The sequence below is a fragment of the Mobula birostris genome, chromosome 5 (assembly GCF_030028105.1).
Source record: "Mobula birostris isolate sMobBir1 chromosome 5, sMobBir1.hap1, whole genome shotgun sequence".
NCBI lineage: Eukaryota > Metazoa > Chordata > Chondrichthyes > Myliobatiformes > Myliobatidae > Mobula > Mobula birostris.
This window is the reverse complement of record NC_092374.1, coordinates 3,552,719-3,572,963: the sequence shown is the minus strand read 5'-3', so window position 1 is coordinate 3,572,963 and position 20,245 is coordinate 3,552,719. Positions and strand designations below refer to the sequence as shown.

Here is a 20,245-nt window from a genome sequence, read left to right as displayed (position 1 = left end):
GATCGAGGCAGAGGAATGAAAGGTGGGGGAGTAGCATTGCTTGTTAGGGAAAATATTACAGCAGTGCTCAGGCAGGACAGATTAGAGGGCTTGTCTACTGAGTCCTTGTGGGTGGAGCTGAGAAACAGGAAAGGTATGGCCACATTAGTGGGATTGTATTACAGACCACCCAATAGTCAATGAGACTTGGAAGAGCAAATCTGCAGAGAGATAGCAGGCATCTGCAGGAAACATAAAGTTGTGGTGGTAGGGGATTTTAATTTTCCATACATTGATTGGGACTCCCATACTGTTAGGGGTCTAGATGGTTTAGAGTTTGTAAAATGTGTTCAGGAAAGTTTTCTAAATCAATATATAGAGGGACCAACTAGAGGGGATGCAATATTGGATCTCCTGTTAGGAAACAAATTAGGGCAAGTGACAGAAGTCTGCGTAGGGGAGCACTTTGGTTCCGGTGATCATAATACCATTAGTTTCAATTTGATCATGGACAAGGATAGATCTGGTCCTAGGGTTGAGGTTCTGAACTGGAAGGCGGCCAAATTTGAAGAAATGAGAAAGGATCTAAAAAGCGTGGATTGGGACAGGTTGTTCTCTGGCAAAGATGTGATTGGTAGGTGGGAAGCCTTCAAAGGGGAAATTTTGAGAGGGCAGAGTTTGTATGTTCCTGTCAGGATTAAAGGCAAATTGAATAAGAATAAGGAACCTTGGTTCTCAAGGGATATTGCAACTCTGATAAAGAAGAAGAGGGAGTTGTATGAAATGTATAGGAAACAGGGGGTAAATCAGGTGCTTGAGGAGTATAAGAAGTGCGAGAAAATACTTAAGAAAGAAATCAGGAGGGCTAAAAGAAGACATGAGGTTGCCTTGGCAGTCAAAGTGAAGGATAATCCAAAGAGCTTTTACAAGTATATTAAGAGCAAAAGGATTGTAAGGGATAAAATTGGTCCTCTTGAAGATCAGAGTGGTTGGCTTTGTGCGGAACCAAAGGAAATGGTGGGGACCTTAAATAGGTTTTTTGTGTCTGTATTTACTAAGGAAGCTGGCATGAAATCTATGGAATTGAGGGAATCAAGTAGTGAGACCATGGAAACTGTACAGATTGAAAAGGAGGAGGTGCTTGCTGTCTTGAGGACAATTAAAGTGGATAAATCCCCGGGACCTGACAGAGTGTTCCCTCGGACCTCGAAGGAGACTAGTGTTGAAATTGCGGGGGCCCTGGCAGAAATATTTAAAATGCCGCTGTCTACGGGTGAAGTGCCGGAGGATTGGAGAGTGGCTCATGTTGTTCCGTTGTTTAAAAAAGGATCGAAAAGTAATCCGGGAAATTATAGGCCGGTGAGTTTAACGTCAGTAGTCGGTAAGTTATTGGAGGGAGTACTAAGAGACAGAATCTACAAGCATTTGGATAGACAGGGGCTTATTAAGGAGAGTCAACATGGCTTTGTGTGTGGTAGGTCATGTTTGACCAATCTGTTGGAGTTTTTCGAGGAGGTTACCAGGAAAGTGGATGAAGGGAAGGCAGTGGATATTGTCTACATGGACTTCAGTAAGGCCTTTGACAAGGTCCCGCATGGGAGGTTAGTTAGGAAAATTCAGTCGCTAGGTATACATGGAGAGGTGGTAATTTGGATTAGACATTGGCTCGAAGGAAGAAGCCAGAGAGTGGTGGTAGAGAATTGCTTCCCTGAGTGGAGGCCTGTGACTAGTGGTGTGCCACAGGGATCAGTGCTGGGTCCATTGTTATTTGTCATCTATATCAATGATCTGGATGATAATGTGGTAAATTGGATCAGCAAGTTTGCTGACGATACAAAGATTGGAGGTGTAGTAGACAGTGAGGAAGGTTTTCAGAGCCTGCAGAGGGACTTGGACCAGCTGGAAAAATGGGCTGAAAGATGGCAGATGGAGTTTAATACTGACAAGTGTGAGGTATTGCACGTTGGAAGGACAAACTAACGTAGAACATACAGGGTTAATGATAGGGCACTGAGGAGTGCAGTGGAACAGAGGGATCTGGAAATACAGACACAAAATTCCCTAAAAGTGTCGTCACAGGTAGATAGGGTCGTAAAGAGAGCTTTTGGTACATTGGCCTTTATTAATCAAAGTATTGAGTATAAGAGCTGGAATGTTATGATGAGGTTGTATAAGGTATAGGTGAGGCCGAATCTGGAGTATTGTGTTCAGTTTTGGTCACCAAATTACAGGGAGGATATAAATAAGTTTGAAAGAGTGCAGAGAAGGTTTACAAGGATGTTGCCGGGACTTGAGAAACTCAGTTACAGAGAAAGGTTGAATAGGTTAGGACTTTATTCCCTGGAGCGTAGAAGAATGAGGGGAGATTTGATAGAGGTATATAAAATTATGATGGGTATAGATAGAGTGAATGCAAGCAGGCTTTTTCCACTGAGGCAAGGGGAGAAAAAAACCAGAGGACATGGGTTAAGGGTGAGGGGGGAAAAGTTTAAAGGGAACATTAGGGGGGACTTCTTCACACAGAGAGTGGTGGGAGTATGGAATGAGCTGCCAGATGAGGTGGTAAATGTGGGTTCTTTTTTAACATTTAAGAATAAATTGGACAGATACATGGATGGGAGGTGTATGAAGGGATATGGTCCGTGTGCAGGTCAGTGGGACTAGGCAGAAAATGGTTCGGCAGAGCCAAGAATGGCCAAAGGGCCTGTTTCTGTGCTGTAGTTTCTATGGTTCTATGGTTCTGTGGATGGTACAATACAATACCTAGGTTTGGGACATCTTGAATCAAGTCAGTATGCTCAAGTGGGAGGGCGAACAGCCAGAGGTCATAGTCCATGCAGGTACCAATGACATAGGTATGAAGAGTGATGTGACCACCAGGGTTATGATCTCGGGATTGCTGCCCACGCCACGTGCTAGTGAGGCCAGAAATAGGAAGATTATATAATTTAACACGTGGCTGAGGAGTTGGTATAGGAGTGAGGGTATCAGAGTTTTGGATCATTGGGCTCTCTTTCAAGGAAGGTGGGACCTATACAGAAGAGACAGTTTGCATCTGAAGTGCAGGGTGGGGTGGGAACCAGAGTGCCAGAACAGAAAATGGACAGGTTGTGGAGGCAGATGTTGTTAAAACCTCAAACAAATTCAGGTATCAAAAGGTTGAGCATGGTGTGACTAATGTCCTGAGTGTGTATATTTCAATGCAAGAAGCATTGTAAGTAAGGCAAATGAGCTTAGGGCATGGATCTGCACATGGAATTATGATGTTGTAGCCATCAGTGAGACTTGGTTGCAAGGGGGGCAAGATAGGCAGCTCAATATTCCGGGGTTTCATTATTTTAGACGTGGCAGAGTGGAAGGGATTAAAGGAGGTACAGTGGCTTTACTATTCAGGGAAAATATTACAGCAGTGTTCCGTCAGGACAGACTAGAGAACTCGACTAGTGAGAAATAAGAAAGGTATGACCATGTTCATGGGGCTTTGTTACAAACCACCCAACAGTTCTAGGAATTTAGAGGAACAAATGTGTCAAGAGATTGCAGACTGTTGCAAGCAACATAAGGTTTTTAAAGTAGGTGACTTTCACTTTCCGTATATTGGCTGGGAATCCCATACTGTAAATGGACTACATGGGATAGAGTTTGTCAAACATATTCAGGAAAGTTTCCTTAATCAGTATGTTGAAGTCCTAATGACAGAGTGCGTGATACTTGATCTGCTATTAGGGAATGTGACAGATGTTTACGTAGGGGAAACTTTACATTTAGTGATCATAATGCCATTAGTTTCAAAGTAAATATGCAAAAAGATACACCCGGTCCACGGGTTGAAATTCTAAACTGGAGAAAGACCAATTTTGACGGTATCAGTAAAAATCTGGCAAGTATGGATTGGTCCATCTGCTTTCTGGTACAGGTGTACTTGGTAAGTGGGAGCCCTTCAAGTGTGAAATTTTGAGAGGACAAAGCTTGTACGTGCTTGTCAGAATAAAAGGTAAAGATAACAACAGGTTTAGGGAGCCTTTGTTTTCAAGAGATATCGAGGTGCTGGTTAAGAAAAAAAAAAAAGAGGTGCATAGTAGGTATAGGCAGGTAGGAACAAATGAGGAAGAAATCCAAGAGAACACTTAAGAAAGAAATCAGGTGGGCTAAAATAAGGCACGAATTTTCCCAAGCAGACAAGGTGAAGAAGAAGCCCAAGAGATTCTACAGATATGTTAAGAGCGAAAGGATTGCGAAGGACAAAATTGGTCCTTGGGAAGATCAGAATGGTAATCCATGTGTGGAGCCAAAAGAGATGAGGGAGATCTTAAATGAATCTTTTGCACCTGTATTTACTCAAGAGATGGACACAGAGTCTATATGTAAGGCAAAGCAGAATCAATTTCATAGACCCTATAAAGATTACAAGAGGAGGTGTTTGCTGTTGTAAGCAAATCAGGATGGATAAATCCTCAGGGCCTGACAAGGTGGTCCTTCAGTCCCCATGGGAGGCAAGTGCAGAAATTGCAGGGGCCCTAGCAGAGATATTTAAATCACCCCTAGCGAAAGGTGAGATACCAGAGGATTGGATGATAGCTAATGTTGTTCTGCTGTTTAAGAATGTCTCTAAAAATAAACCAGGAAATTATAGGCCAGTAAGCCTGACATCAGGAGTGGGAAAGTTCTTGGAAGGTATTCTAAAGGACTGGATATATCGGTATTTGAATAGACATAGACTGATTAGGAGCAATCAGCATGGTTTCATACATCATGGGTCATGTTTAACCAATCTTATAGAGTTTTTCGAGGAAGATACCAGGAAAGTGGATGAAAGCAAGGCAGTGGATGTTGTCTACATGGACTGTAGCAAGGTATTTGACAAGGTCCCATATGGGAGGTTGGTCAAGCAGGTTCAGTTGCTCGGCTTTCCAAGATGAGGTCGTAAATTGAGTAAGGAGATGGGATGTTATGTACAAGACATCGGTGAGGCCTAATTTGAAGCATTGTGTGCAGTTTTAGACCATAAGACATAGGAGCAAAATTAGGCCATTTGGCCCATCGAGTCTGCTGTGCCATTAAATCATTGCTGATCGTTGTTTCTCCCTCCTCAGCTCCACTCCCCAGCATTCTCCCTGTAACCTTTGATGCCATGTCCAATCTAGAACCTATCAAGCTCTGCCTTAAATACAGCCAACAACCTGGCCTCCACAGCTGCCTGTGGTAACAAATTCCACAAATTCCCCACCCTCCGGCTAAAGAAATTTCTCCACAGCTCTATCTTAAAAGGTCGCCCATCTATCCTGAGGCCGTGCCCCCTTGGCCCACCACCATGGGAAACATCCTTTCCACATCTACTCTGTCTAGGCCTTTCAACATTTAGAAGGTTTCAGTGAGATCCGCTCCCCCCCCCCACAACATCCAGCGAGTGCAGAGCAGAGCTGTCACACTTTCCTCGTATGATAACCCTTTAATTCTCAGAATCATTTTTGTGAACCTCCTCTGAACCCTCTCCAATGCCAACACATCTTTTCTTAGATAAAGAGCCCAAAATTGCTCATAATACTCTAGGTGAGGCCTTACCAGTGCCTTATAAAGCCTCAGTATCATATCCCTGCTCTTATATTCTTGACCTTTGAAATGAATGCTATCATTGCATTTGCCTTCCTCACCTCTGACTCTACCTGCAAGTTAACCTTTAGGTTGTTCTGCACAAGGACTCCTAAGTCCCTTTGCATCTCAGAGTTTTGGATTTTCTCTCCGTTTAGCAAACAGTCTGCACATTTATTTCTACTGCCACAGTGCATGTCCATGCATTTTCCAGCATTGTATTTCATTTGGCACTCTCTTGCCCATTCTCCTAATCTGTCTAAGTCCTTCTGCAGCCTTTGTTTCCTCAACACTACCTGCCCCTCCACCAATCTTCATATCATCTGCAAACTTGGCAACAAAGCCATCTACTCCATCATCTAAATCATTGATGTACAGCATAAAAAGAAGTGGTCCCAGCACCCACAGATCACCTACCTACAGTAAATAAGGTTGAAAGGGTGCAGAGAAAATTTACAAGGATATTGCCGGGACTGGAGGACCTGATAAGGAAAGATTGAATAGATTAGGACTTTATTCCTTGTACTTAGAAGACAGAGGGGAGATTTGATAGATGTATACAAAATTATGAGGAGTATAGATTAGATAAATGCAAGCAGTCTTTTTCCACTGAAGTTGAGTGGGACTACAATTTGAGGCCATGGGTCAAGGGTGAATAGTGAAAAGTTTAAGGGGATCATGAGGGAAATCGGGGGCCGTGAGAGTGTGGAATGAGCTGTCAGCACAAGTGGTACATGTGAACTTGATTTCAATATTTAAGCCAAGTTTGGATAGGTACATGGATGGTAGGGGTGTGGAGGGCTATCGTACCAGTGCAGGTCGATGGCAGTAGGCAGTTTAAATGGTTGAGTACTGACTAGTTGGACTGAAGGGCCTGTTTCCATGCTGTAACTTCCACTCTGCTATGAAATTCACTTCGTCCATTTCTGACAAAACTCTCCCCTTTCTCAATCTGTCTCCATCTCTGGAGACAATTGTCAACTGATAAATCTACCGATTCCCACAGCTAACTTGACTTTACCTCCTTCCACTATGTAGTCAGTAAAAATGCCTTTCCCTTTTCTCAGTTCCTTCATCTCTATCACATCTGTTCCCAGGATGAGGCTTTCCTTTCCAGGACATCAGATATGTCCTCCTTCGTCAAAGAACGGGGTTTCTCTTCCTCCACCATTGATGCTGCTCTCACCCGCATCTCCTCCATTTCTCAGACATCTGTGCTCATCCAATCTTCCTGCTGCCCTAACAAGGAAAGAGCTCCTCTTGTCCTTACCTACCACGTCATGAGCCTCCGCATCAAACACATTATTCTCTGCAACTTCCACCACTTTCAACAGGACCCTACCACCAAACAGTTCTTTACCTCTCCCCACTCTCCACTTTCCGTGGGGATTGCTTCCCCGTGATTCCCTTGACCATTCGTTCTTCACTAATCTTCCTCCTCACACATATTCCTTCATGTGATGGTAATGCTTCACTTGCCCATTCACTTCCTGCCTCTCATGAGACCATAAGATATAGGAGCAGAAGTAGGCCATTCGGCCCATCGAGTCTGCTCTGCCATTCAATCATGGGCTGATCCAATTCTTCCAGTCATCCCCACACCCCTGCTTTCTCCCCATACTCTTTGATGCCCTGGCTAATCAAGAACCTATCTATCTCTGCCTTAAATGCATCCAATGACTTGGTCTCCACAGCCGCTCGTGGCAACAAATTCCGCAGATTTACCACCCTCTGACTAAAGTAATTTTTCCACATCTCTGTTCTAAATCCTGAAGTCAAGCCCTCTTGTCCTAGACTCCCTTACCATGGGAAATAACATTATTATATCTAATTTTTCAGGCCTTTTAACATTTGGAATGTTTCAATGAGATCCCCCCTCATTCTCCTGAACTCCAGGGAATACAGCCCAAGAGCTGCCAGATGTTCCTCTTACAGTAACCCTTTCATTCCTGGAATCATTCTTATGAATCTTCTCTGAACCCTCTCCAATGTCAGTATATCCTTTCTAAAATAAGGAGCTCAAAACTGCACACAATACTCCTAGTGTGGTCTCACGAGTGCCTTATCAAACCTCAACATCATATCTAGAAATGAATGCCAACATTGCATTTGCCTTCTGCATCACTGACTCAACCTGGAGGTTAACCTTCATGGTATCCTGCACAAGGAATCTCAAGTCCCTTTGTATCTTTGCATTTTGAATTCTCTCCCCCGTCTAAATAATAGTCTGTCCATTTATTTCTTCCACCGAAGTGCATGACCATACACTTCCCAACATTGTACTTCATTTGCCACTTCTTTGCCAATTCACCAAAACTACCAAAGTCTCTCTGCAGGCTCTCTGTTTCCTCAACACTACCCGCTCCTCCACCTATCTTTGTATTATCGGCAAATTTAGCCACAAATCCATTAATCCTATAGTCCAAGTCATTGACATACATCGTAAAAAAGCAGCGGTCCCAGTGGAACTCCACTGGTAACCAAGAGCCAGCCCGCTCCTCCACCTATCTTTGTATCATCAGCAAATTTAGCCACAAATCCATTATGCTCTCCTCCACTCTGGGTCCCAAATAGTCCTTCCAGGTGAGGTAATACTTCAGCTGTGAATCTGCTGGGATCATCTATTGTATCTGGTGCTCCCGATGTGGTCTCCTCTACATTGGTAAGACGCAACGTAGATTCGGAACCACTTTGACATGCACCTCCACTCCATCCACAAAAAGTAGAACTTCCTGGAGGCCAACTATTTTATTTCCAATTTCCATTCCTGTTCTGACATGTTGGTTATGGCCTCCTCTTTTGTTGCAATGAAGCCACCCGAAGTGGAGACGCAACACCTCACATTCATTCTGAACAGCCTCCAATCTGATGACATGAACATCTGTTTCCCCAACTTCCGATAATTTTTCCCCTCCCCTTCCCTCTTCAATTTTCCACTCTGGCCTCTTACCTGTTCTCCTCACCTGCCTATCACCTCACCCTGGTGCCCCTCCTCCTTTCCCTTCTACAATGGTCCACTCCTCTCTCCTCTCAGATTCCTTCTTCTCCACCCCTTTACCTTTTCCACCTATCGCCTCCCAGCTTTTTACTTCATTTCCCTGCCTCCCACCTTATCATCCTGGCATTTTCCCCTTCCTTTCCAGGCCTAATGAAGGGTCTTGGCCCAAAACGTCAACTGTGTATTCCTCTCCATAGATGCTGCCTTACCCGCTGAGCTCCTCGCAACACACACAAAATGCTGGAGGAACTCAGCAGGTCAGGCAGCATCTATGCAAAACAGTACAGTTGATGTGTTTGTCTTGTCCGCTGAGTTCTTCCAACACTTTTTTGTGCTGTTTAAAGAGTGTGATTTACGAAGAGCCTGAAACGGAATCTAGCTCTCCCAGTGGAGTTATGTTAGACTACAGAAACAGAGAGACATACCCTGTTCCGGAGCAGGTGACACTGGACCAACCCCCGACTCCTCTTCATCAGTTCTGCTGTCGGAATCTGACGTCATATCCTGTCTGCCGTGGAGATGATCCGCATCACCGGACTCCTGCACCTGAATGGTTTCTACATGATCCGACCTAGCAATAACAGAGCAGGGAAAAACAGATTTTTCTGGGAGATATTGGGTGAGAATCTCTTCCCCACTGGGCATAGCACTGAACACACCAAACCCCACCCGCCCCTCCCCATGGTTCAATTGGAGCTAGCTTCTGAACATATTACGTGCCAATTGTACTTGCCACACTATGACAGGTCTATCATTTATGGCCGTGTTCTGTGACTGAGCTATTGGTTATACCCCTAAACTGTAATTAGTATATCATTTATACACATGGACTGTGATTGGTCAAACAGTTACATCACTGCATGATGATTGGTGTATCAGTTACACCCCCATACTTTGATTAGTCTATCAGTTACACCCCCACACAATGATTGGTGTATTAGTTATATCCCTACACTCATTGGTCAGTCAGTTACATCCCCATACTGTGATTGGTGAATTTGTTCCACACCTTACCAATTGAGTGATTTCACTGCTGTCTCCTTCACACTGAGTGAAACCCAGGACCATTGTACTTACTGCTGGAAAAGTTCAACATTTCTGCCAACGTCAATCCCACACCCCACCTTGGGTATCCCAGAGGAGCCGACATTCCTGCCCAACCTCAGCCTGGGTTGGCAGACACAATCTGTAGCTCGCTCCTCTTCAGAGTCCTGCAAAGGAAACCATCGGTTAACCCAGGTAGGCAGCAACTTTAAATGGGCAAGGGATGCCCAGTATGCCCTCCATGGTCAGATATACTGTACAAGCACATGTATGCACATAACTGACTTGCAGCAACATCAAGTGTGCAGAGCAACAGATCAGCAAAACATTCACAAAAGAAACATAAACATATAAACACAAGAGATTCTGCAGATGCTGAAAATCTACAGCAACACACACAAAATGCTGGAGGAACTCAGCAGGTCAGACAGCATCTATGAATAAGCAGTCGACATTTCAGGACAAGACCCTTCTTCAGGACATAAATAATAGACAAAATGAAGAAATATTCATTTTGGTAAAATAATTCAACCATGGCTGACAAGGGAAGTCAAAGCTATTGTAAAAACAAAGGAAAGGGCATACAATTCAGCAAAAGTTAGTGTGAAGATAGAGGACTGGGAAGTTTTAAAAACCTACAGAGGGCAACTAAAAAAAAATCACTAGAAGGGAAAAGGTGAAATATGAAAGTAAGCTATAAAATAATATCAAAGTGGATAGTAAAAGTTTTTTCAGGTATGTTAAAAACAAAAGAGAGAGGAGAGTGGATATAGGACTGCTAGAAAATGAGACAGAAGAAATAATAATGGGGGACAAGATGGCTGATGAACTAAATGAGTATTTTGCATCTGCCTGATGTGTGAAGGAAGAGAATTGGGTGCAATTACTGTTCCAAGGGAGAAGGTGCTCAAAAAGCTGAAAGACCTAAAGATACATAAGCCACCCTCAGGTTGGAGGAGCAACACCTGATATTCCGTCTGGGTAGCCTTCAAGCTGATCAATTTCTCAAACTTCCGGTAATTGACACCCCCCCCCCCTTTACCATTTCCCATTCCTGTCTCCCTCCCACATCTTATCTCCTGACCTACCCATCACCTGCCTCTGGTGCTCATCCCCTTCCCTTCCTTCCATGGTCTTCTGTTCTCGCTCATCAGCTTCTCCCTTCTCCAGCCCTTTATCTCTTTCACCAAACAACTTCCCAGTTTTTTACTTCACCCCTTCCCCTCTCCCAGCTTCACCTATCACCTGCCACCTTGTACATCTTCCTCCCCATCCCCCACTTCTCTTTCTTTCCAGTCCTGACAAAGGGTCCCGGCCCAAAACGGTAAATGTTTCCACTTTTCCATAGATGCTGCCTGGCCTGCTGAGTTCCTCATGCAAACACACAAACAGCAGACACCTCAGCACAGGTCCCTGCATAACTCCACTAATTACAGACGTCCAACTCGAATAAGCCCCTTCAGTTATTGCCCTACCAAGATGAGGCACCTCACATTTATCTGGGTTAAACTCCATCTGCCATTTCTCACCCCATATACACAACTGATCGCACAACGTGCTGTATTCTTTGCCAGTCTTCTGCACCATCCAAAACTCCATCAACCTTGGTATCATCCGCAAACTTACTAACCCACCTATCTACATTTTCATCCAGGTTATTTATACACATTATAAACAGCAGAGTTCCCTGCCGAATTCCACTACTTGTAGACCTCCAGATTGAATAAGCCCCTTCATGCATTCTGTTCTGCTTTCTATGTGCAAGCCAGTTCTGAATCCAAACAGCCAATTCACCCATACATCTGAATCTAGATTAGCCTCCCATGAGGGACTTTATGAAATATCTTACTAAAATTTATGTAGACAGCATTCACTGCCCTACCCTCATCGATCTCCTTTGTCACCTTGTCAAAAAACTCAGTCAAGTTCGGTAAGGCACAACCTACCATGCCGTGTCTCCCTAATAAGGTTTCCAAATACGCATATATCCTATCCTTAAGAATTTTCTCCGGCAATTTCCCTATACCTGATGTGAGACTCACTGGTCTACAGTTCCCATGATTTTTCCTTGCTCCCTTCTTAAATAGAGGCACAGCATTAGCCTCTCGCCAGTCCTCCGGGACCTCACCTGTGGCTGGAGAGGACACAAAGATACTGGTCAAGGCCATGGCAATCTCGTCTCTTACCTTTGCCTCCTTCAATCTCGTCTCTTACCTTTGCCTCCTTCAATAACTTGGGGTAAATCCCATCAGAAGCTGGGGATTTATCCACCTTAACACTCATTAGGAGGCCCAACACTTACTCATTCTTGACCTCTAAACACCCTAATGTTTAGATACTTATGGACTGTATTAGCTGAGATTGTTTGTTATTTTCTTTGCAGCTTGACAATTAATTACCTGCTTGTATTTCATATAACCACTTATATACATGTAACTTTTTAGTAGGTTTCCTAGTGGTCACAGTATGTATATGCAATTTTTTTGTCTGTCCCCTAGTGATTACAGTACTTGCTATTATTCTGGAAAGTCCTGAAAGCTTCTCTGGTATTACATTATTTGAACAGGGGCTAACTCTTATCTATGAATTGTAATGGAATGTTTCTTATCTATGGCGGTACAAGAAACGTTGGCCATGTTGGTCCACCATCTTTTTCTTTAGCCTTCACTCTTTCTATTCTCTGTTCTTAGTTACTCGACTTCTGCAGCTCTACATTTCTAATTCTCTTTGTGCTTAATAAAACAAGCATATAGCAACAAGTTTTGTGCCTCTTTCCTGACCACTGAAAGAACCTTGGATTAAAAAATTCAGAATACAACAGCTGCCCCCTAACCTGTATGGAAGAGGAAACCCATGCGGCCACAGGGAGAAGGTGCAAACTCCTTACAGACGGTGGCAGGAATTAAATCCTGATCACAGGCACTATAATAGCTTTATGCTAACAACTACATTATCATGCCACCGTCTACTCTACCGACCATAGGAGAACAGACAGGAACAGGGAGGGGAAAGCTGAGGATTATGTACCTTGTAGGTATTCAAGCAAGATGTGTCAATGTCCAGGCTCTTGTCCAGCAGCCACAGGGAGTGAAGGATGGCAGCCACAGATGTCCTCACCCGGATGGCAGAGCTGTGGACGGGCAGCACCTCCACTCTGTGCGGCCCGTACAGCAGCCTCCGGTCTGACCATCGAACCATCCACTCCAGCAGTTTAGCCGTGTCTGGAAACCTGGCCTCCAATTCAGGAGTGAGGTCCTGGTTCAACAGGGATGTCATTGACTGACACTCAGGGGCGGGCAGACTGTCAGTCAGTGTACCCCACTGCCTGGACACATCTCGCGGAGCGGATACAGCCTGCGGCCATGAACCAAACAAACCCCTGGTTCTGCCCCTGCCCTGCGTGATGACAGCGGGAAAGCAGCTGTGAAAACTGCCCTCAGCAGGAGGCGCTGGTGAGCGGCTGGTGGAGTGGGGTGTGCCTGGAACAGGGGAGAAGGCAGTAGCCTTTGTCCTTTCTCCACAGCTCACGCTCTCGTTCTGAGGCAGTTCAGATATTAAGCTAGAAGTACTCCTTGCTGTGAAGGTGTCCTCAGACATTCTAAGTCTGCAATGCCGCCGCTTTAAGGTGCCCTGGACATGGAAAGCCAGCGAGTTGAGTTCTTGTTCCCTCAGGTACTCAGAGCAGCTGGTCAGCAGTGGGATGTTGGGGCCCTCATTCACGACTTGATCTCTCTCCAACAGGTAGATCAGGAACAGCTCCAGAAAGTCCACGTACTCCTCGTCATCAAGCTCAAACTCCCATGACCCCACTAGGGGCAGCTGAGGCTCATCATCCCCTATCTCCCCATCGATTTGGGATGTTCTGGACTCCCTGTACTCTGGGCCATCATCTCTGGCTCCCGATGTCCCTCGCTGACTGGACTGTGTGTCCCTGGAACACAGAGCACACTCAGTTACCATAAGACCAGAAAACGAAGGAGCAGAACTGGGCCATTTGGCCCATCGAGTCTGCTCCGCCATTCAACCATGGCTGATACTTCGTCCGCCGCACTCCAAACCCCACTCCCCACCCTTCTTCCCGTAACCTTTGACGCCATGTCCAGTCCAGAACCTATCAAGCTCTGCCTTAAATACACCCAACAACGTAGCCTCCATAGCTACCTGTAGTGACATTTGCAATTTTCCAGTCCTCTGGCACCATGCCGAAGTCCAATGTTTTATGAAAGATTATTACTAATGCCTCCACAGTCTCCACTGCTACCTCTTTCAGAACCCTACAGTGCAGTTCATCTGGTCTGGGTGACATATGTACCCTTAGGTCTTTCAACTTTTAGAGCACCTTCTGCCTTGTAATAGTAACTGCACTCACTTCTCTTCCCTCACACCCTTCAACATCTGGCACACTGCTAGTGTCTTCCTGAATAAAGGCTGATGCAAAAATACTCATTTAGTTCATCTGCCAGCTCTTGGTCCCCTGTTATTATTTCTCCAGCCTCATTTCCTAGTGGTCCTATATCCTCTCTCATCTCTCTTTTATCTCTTACATACTTGACAAAGTTCTTACTGTCCACTTTGATCTTGTTTGCTAGCTTGCTTTCATATTTCATCTTTTCCCTCCAAATGATTATCTTAGCTTCTCTCCGTAGGTTTTAAAAATCTTCCCAATTCTCTACCTTCCTGCTAATTTTTGCTTTGTTGTATGCCCTCTTTTTTTTGTTACATGATCTTATAGCCTGCAGAGATACACGGTTGAAAGAGAGTGCACAGGAGATTTACCAGGATGCTACCTGGATTACAGAGCAAGTCGTATGAGGATAGGTGGGTGAGGTGACGACAGAGGTGTGTAAGATGATAAGAGGCATAGAGAGGACAGGCAGAGACATTTTTCACGGTGTAGAAATGGCTAATACGAAAGGACATAACTTTAAGGTGATTGGAGGAAAGTATAGGTGGGAATGACACAGAGAATGAAAGGATTGGTGGTAGAGGCACCCTGCATTAGAGACATTTAAGGGACTCTTGCACAGGCACATGGATGATAGAAAAATGGAGGGTTATGGGGAGGGATCCATTAAATGGTTATATGGGTGGCCTGTAATGTTTTATGTTCTCAGGGGCCAGAGGCTAAAGTTAACTAAGTAGTTAAAAACAAACAAAAGCGTAAATGGAAGAACCTTATCCATGAATATATAAATTAAAAACTGTGCTGTGTGAGTCAGGAGGAGAGCAATGTGATTCCAAATAATGACATCTCAATAAGTTAGTAATCCAAGTGTCTGGATCAGGGAAAATTATACCACTTCGACTGACAGGTCATAAGCAGGTCTTTTGGCCCAACTCATCCATGCAAGCCAATGTGCTAGTTCCATTTCCCGGGTTTGGCCCATTTTTATTTCCATTTAGAGATATCGTGTGGAAAAGACCCTTCCAGCCCACTGAGCTATACTGCCCAGCAACTGATTTATAAACAAGACAATTTACAATGATCAATTAACCTACTAACCCATACCTCTTTGGACTGGAAGGAAACCAGGGCACCTGGAGGAAACACTCACAGTCATGGGGAGAACATACAAGCTTCCTCCAGACAGAAGCCAGAACTGAACTCTGCCACCCCAGGCTGTGACAGTGCTACCGTGGTGCACCGCAATATTTCTCCAAACAATCCCTCTTAGGATCAGCCCATTTTATTCTCCCCCAGGCTACACCACTCAACCACACCAGGGACAATTACAGTGATCAGTTAACCCACTTACCCATAAACAGAACATAGGAACAAGCCCTTTGGACAACAATGTTGTGGCAAACCAATTACAGTTGTAATCAAATGGCCAACTAAACTAATCCCTTCTGCCTACACAATGCCCATATCCTTCCATTTTCCTCACATCCAGGTGCCTATCTAAACATCTCTTAAAAGTTTCTCATGTTTCTGTCTCTCCTACCATCCCTGGTAGAGCATTGCAGACACTGTGTAAAAAACTTAACTCTCACATCTCCTTTCAAATTACCTGCTCTCACTTTAAATGCATGCCCTCTACTATTAGAAATTTCAACCCTTGGAAACAGATACACAGCATGCCTCTCATAATCCTATAAACCTCTATCAGATCTTCCCTCAGCCTCTGCTGTTCCAGAGAAAACAACCCAAGTTTATCCAACCTCTCATTACAGCATACACCCTCTAAAACAGGCAGAATCCTGGTAAACCTCTTCTGCACTCTCTCCAAAGCCTCAACATTCTTCCTATCAGGCAACCAGAACTGTATTCAATACTCGAGATGCGGCCTAACTAGAGTTTTATAAAAATTCCTGACTTTTGAACTCAGTGCTTCAACTTATCAAAGCAAACATGCCACATGCCTTCTTAATCACCCTATCACCATGTGAAGCCACTTTCAAGGATCCTAAGATTGCTCGGAAGGGTCTTGCCTGCACAGGCCATCACACTACCTGTCCGTGGTGCCTGCTTGCAGCCAGGCACTGCCCTGCCACTTGCTCATGTCGTGAAGCTCCACTGACACGCTGTCCGTTGTGTCCCCTTCACTCTGGGTCTGCGATCTCCAGGTGTCTGTCAGAGTGCTTCTGCTCAGACTGGTCCCTAAAGAGAACTGATCGTGCACCTCCTCCTCTCGTTCTCTCGAACCCTCTTCAGCCCGTTCCCATATATGCTGCTCTCTGGGGCCGATGTTCCGCACCACCCGTCTCAACATCTTCATCCTCTGCCGGTACAGTTCATGCAACACAACTGACATCATCTCCTCTCCATTGGGGCCTAGGGACCAGGACAGAAGCTGTAAGAACACAGAACAATACAGACCCTTCGGCCCACAATATTATGCCAACCCTTTAACCTACTCTCAGATTCCACATAGCCCTCCAGCTTTCTTTCATCCATGTGCCTATCTCAGAGTCTCTTTAATTCCCTCATGTATCTGCCTCTACCACCACCCCTGGCAGGGAGTTCCACACCCCCACCACTAACTGTGTAAAAACCTACCTCTGACATCCCATCTATTCTTTCCTCCTGGCACCTTAAAATTATGCCCCTTCATATTCGGCATTTGCGCTCTGGGATAAAGGCGTTGGCTGTCCACTCAATCTATGCCTTCTTTCACCTTATACACATCTACCAAGTCACCTTTCATTCTCCTTCACTGCAAAGAGAAAAGCTGTAGTTCACTCAGCCTCCATCATAAGACATGCTCTCTAATCCAGACAGCATTTGTAAATCTCCTCTGCATCCCCTCTAAAGCTTCCACATCCTTCTATAATGAGGCGACCAGAACTGAACACAATATTCCAAGTGTGGTCTAACCAGGGCTTTATAGAGCTGCAACACTACCTCATGGCTCCAGAGCTCAGCCCCCTGACTAACGAAGATCAACACACCATACACCATATTAACCACCCTGCCAACTTGCCAGGACCATCCATATCTTCCTCTGGATCACCTCATTTCATCTCATCCTTGTGGAGTCAGTGATTCAGCTGATGGTCTCCTGGATAGTGTCCTATTTCAAACTCCATAAATATGTAACTTCTTTCGGCCCAAGGCTGTCCATGCTGAACATCAAATAGCCATCTTCAATACATGGGCACTAGCTTCCCCAGCATTGAGGACATCTTCAAAGGGCAATGTCTAAAAAAGGCAGAATCCCTCATAAAGGACCCCCACCACCCAGGCATGCCCTCTTCTCATTACTACCATCAATGATGAAGTACAGGAGCTTGAAGGTACACACTCAATGTTTTAGGAACACCTTCTTCCCCTCTGTCAACAGATTTCTGAATGGACAATGAACCCATGTAATTACTCACCTTTTGCACAACTTCTTGAGTTTAATATACACAAAACAAGGAATTTCACAAAATATGCCAGTGATATGAAACCTGATTCTGATTCGGATTCACTCACGTGGTTGTTAAATTCTGCGGGTCTCTGCCTCCAACACAGCCTCAGGGTCTGCGTTCTATTTTACTTGCTAACTCTCCTTGGAAATCCTTATCACTAAAGTGCTATGGAAATCTAATGCTCCTCCGCTTCCCAAGTCCGCCTCTGAGGTACAGTGCTTCCCACAACCTTCCTCTGAAGGTGCTGTTTACCGTTCCTAAAAGGGCACTCACACCCATTAGACTGGAGCAGCAACACCTCATTTTCTCTCTAGGTAGCCTCCAACCTGATGGCATGAACATCGATTATTCCAACTTCGATAATTTTTCCTTTCCCCCTTCCTCCCTCTTCAATTCCCCTCTCTGGGTTCTTAGATCTCCTCCTCACCTGTCAATCAACTCTCCCTGGTGCCCCACCTCCTTCCCATCCTCCCATGATTCATTATAAGACCAAAGACACAGGAGCAGGATTAGGCCATCTGGCCCATCGAATCTGCTCTGCCATTCAATCATGGCTGATCCTTTTTTCTATCTCCTCCTCAACCCCAGTTCCAGGCCTTCTCCCTGTAACCCTTGATGCCATGACCAATCAAGAACCTATCAATCTCTACCTTAAATACACCCAACGACCTGGCCTCCACAGCTGTATGTAGCAACAAATTCCACAAATCCACCATCCTTTGGCTAAATAAATTTCTCCGCATCTCTGTTTTGAAAGGGCGCCCCTCTATCCTGAGGCTGTGCCCTCTTGTCCTAGACCCTCCCACCATGGGAAACATCCTTTCCACATCTACTCTGTCTAGGCCTTTCAACATTCGAAAGGTTTCAATGAGATCCCCCCCTCATCCTTCTGAATTCCAGCGAGTACAGACCTAGAGCCAACAAATGTTCCTCGTATGATAACCCTTTCATTCCTGGAATCATCCTTGTGAACCTCCCTTGGACCTTCTCCAACGCCAGCACACCTTTTCTAAAATGAGGGGCCCAAAACTGTTCACAATACTCAAGGTGAGGCCTCACCAGTGCCTGATAAAGCCTCAGCATCACATCCCTGCTCTTGTATTCTAGACCTGCTGAAATGAATGCTAACATGGCATTAGCCTTCCTCACCATCGACTCAACCTGTAAGTTACGCTTCAGGGTGTTCTGCAAAAGGACTCCCAAGTCCCTCTGCATCTCAGATTCCTGGATTTTCTCCCTGTTTAGAAAATAGTCCGCACATTTATTTCTACTACCAAAGTGCATGACCATGCATTTTCCAACATTGTAATTCATTTGCCACTTTCTTGCCCATTCTCCTAATCTGCCCGTCCTTTTGCATCCTACCTGTTTCCTCAACACTACCGCCCCTCCACCAATCTTCGTATCATCTGCAAACTTAGCAACAAAGCCATCTATTCGATCATCTAAATCATTTATATACAGCATAAAAAGAAGTGGTCCCAACACCAACCCTTGCGGAATCACTAGTCACTGGCAGCCAACCAAGAAAGGATCCTTTTATCCCCAATCACTGCCTTCTACCAATCAGCCAATGCTCTAACCATCTTAGTAATTTTCCTGTAATACCATGGGTTCTTAACTTGTTAAGCAGCCTCATGTGTGGCACCTTGTTAAAGGTCTTCTGAAAGTCCAAATATACAACATCCACTGCACCCCCTTTATCTATCCTACTTGTAATCTCCTCAAAGAATTTCAACGAGTTCGTCAGGCAGGATTTTCCCTGAAGGAAACCATGCTGACTTTGCACTATCTTGTCATGTGTCACCAACACCTCATCCTTAACAATTGACTCTAACATCTTCCCAACCACTGAGGTCAGGCTAACTGGTCTATAATTTCCTTTCTGCTGCCTTCCTGCAATTTTCCAGTCTTCTGGCACCATGCCAGAGTCCAATGATTTTTGAAAGATCATTTCTAGTAACACCACAATCTCTAATGCTACCTCTTTCAGAACCATAGGGTGCAGCTCCTCTGGTCCGGGTGACTTATGTACTTTTAGTCTTTCAGCTTTTTGAGCACCTTCTCTCTCATAACAGTAACTGCACCCACTTCTCTTTCTTATAATCACATATAACCATATAACAATTACAGTACGGAAACAGGCCATCTCGGCCCTTCTAGTCCATACTGAACTCCTACTCTCACCTAGTCCCACTGACCTGCACTTGATCCATAACCCTCCATTCCTTTCCTGTCCATATATCTATCCAACTTAACTTTAAACGACAACATCGAACCTGCCTCAACCACTTCTGCTGGAAGCTTGTTCCACACAACTACCACTCTCTGAGTAAAGAAGTTCCCCCTCATGTTACCCCTAAACTTTTGTCCTTTAACTCTCAACTCATGTCCTCTTGTTTGAATCTCCCCCACTCTCAATGGAAAAAGCCTATCCATGTCACTCTATCAATCCCCCTCGTAATTTTAAAGATCTCTATCAAGTCCCCCCTCAACCTTCTACGCTCCAAAGAATAAAGACCCAACTTGTTCAACCTTTCTCTGTAACTTAGGAGATGAAACCCAGGCAACATTTTAGTAAACCTCCTCTGTACTCTCTCAATTTTATTGACATCTTCCCTATAATTTGGTGACCAGAACTGTACAGAATACAGTTCCTTCACACACTACAACATCAAGAATACTGCTAGTGTCTTCCACAGTGAATACTGACGCAAAATACTCATTTAATTCATCAGCCATCTACTTGTCTCCCAATATTATTTCTCCTGCCTCATTTTC

At 44.7% G+C, this 20,245-nt stretch overlaps 1 protein-coding gene across 2 annotated transcripts in view; it reads right to left on the bottom strand.

The window, feature by feature from the left end:
• cplane1 (ciliogenesis and planar polarity effector 1) overlaps nucleotides 1-20,245 on the bottom strand; it is a 311,037-nt gene that overhangs the window by 131,856 nt on the left and 158,936 nt on the right. For both annotated transcript variants that reach the window (XM_072257500.1, XM_072257501.1), the window contains exons 25-28: nucleotides 16,064-16,385; nucleotides 12,638-13,541; nucleotides 9,644-9,777; nucleotides 8,992-9,137 (exon numbers count right to left, since the gene is read on the bottom strand). In XM_072257500.1, the coding sequence (XP_072113601.1) occupies nucleotides 8,992-9,137; nucleotides 9,644-9,777; nucleotides 12,638-13,541; nucleotides 16,064-16,385 (1,506 nt within the window). The remainder of the gene's footprint in view (nucleotides 1-8,991; nucleotides 9,138-9,643; nucleotides 9,778-12,637; nucleotides 13,542-16,063; nucleotides 16,386-20,245) is intronic.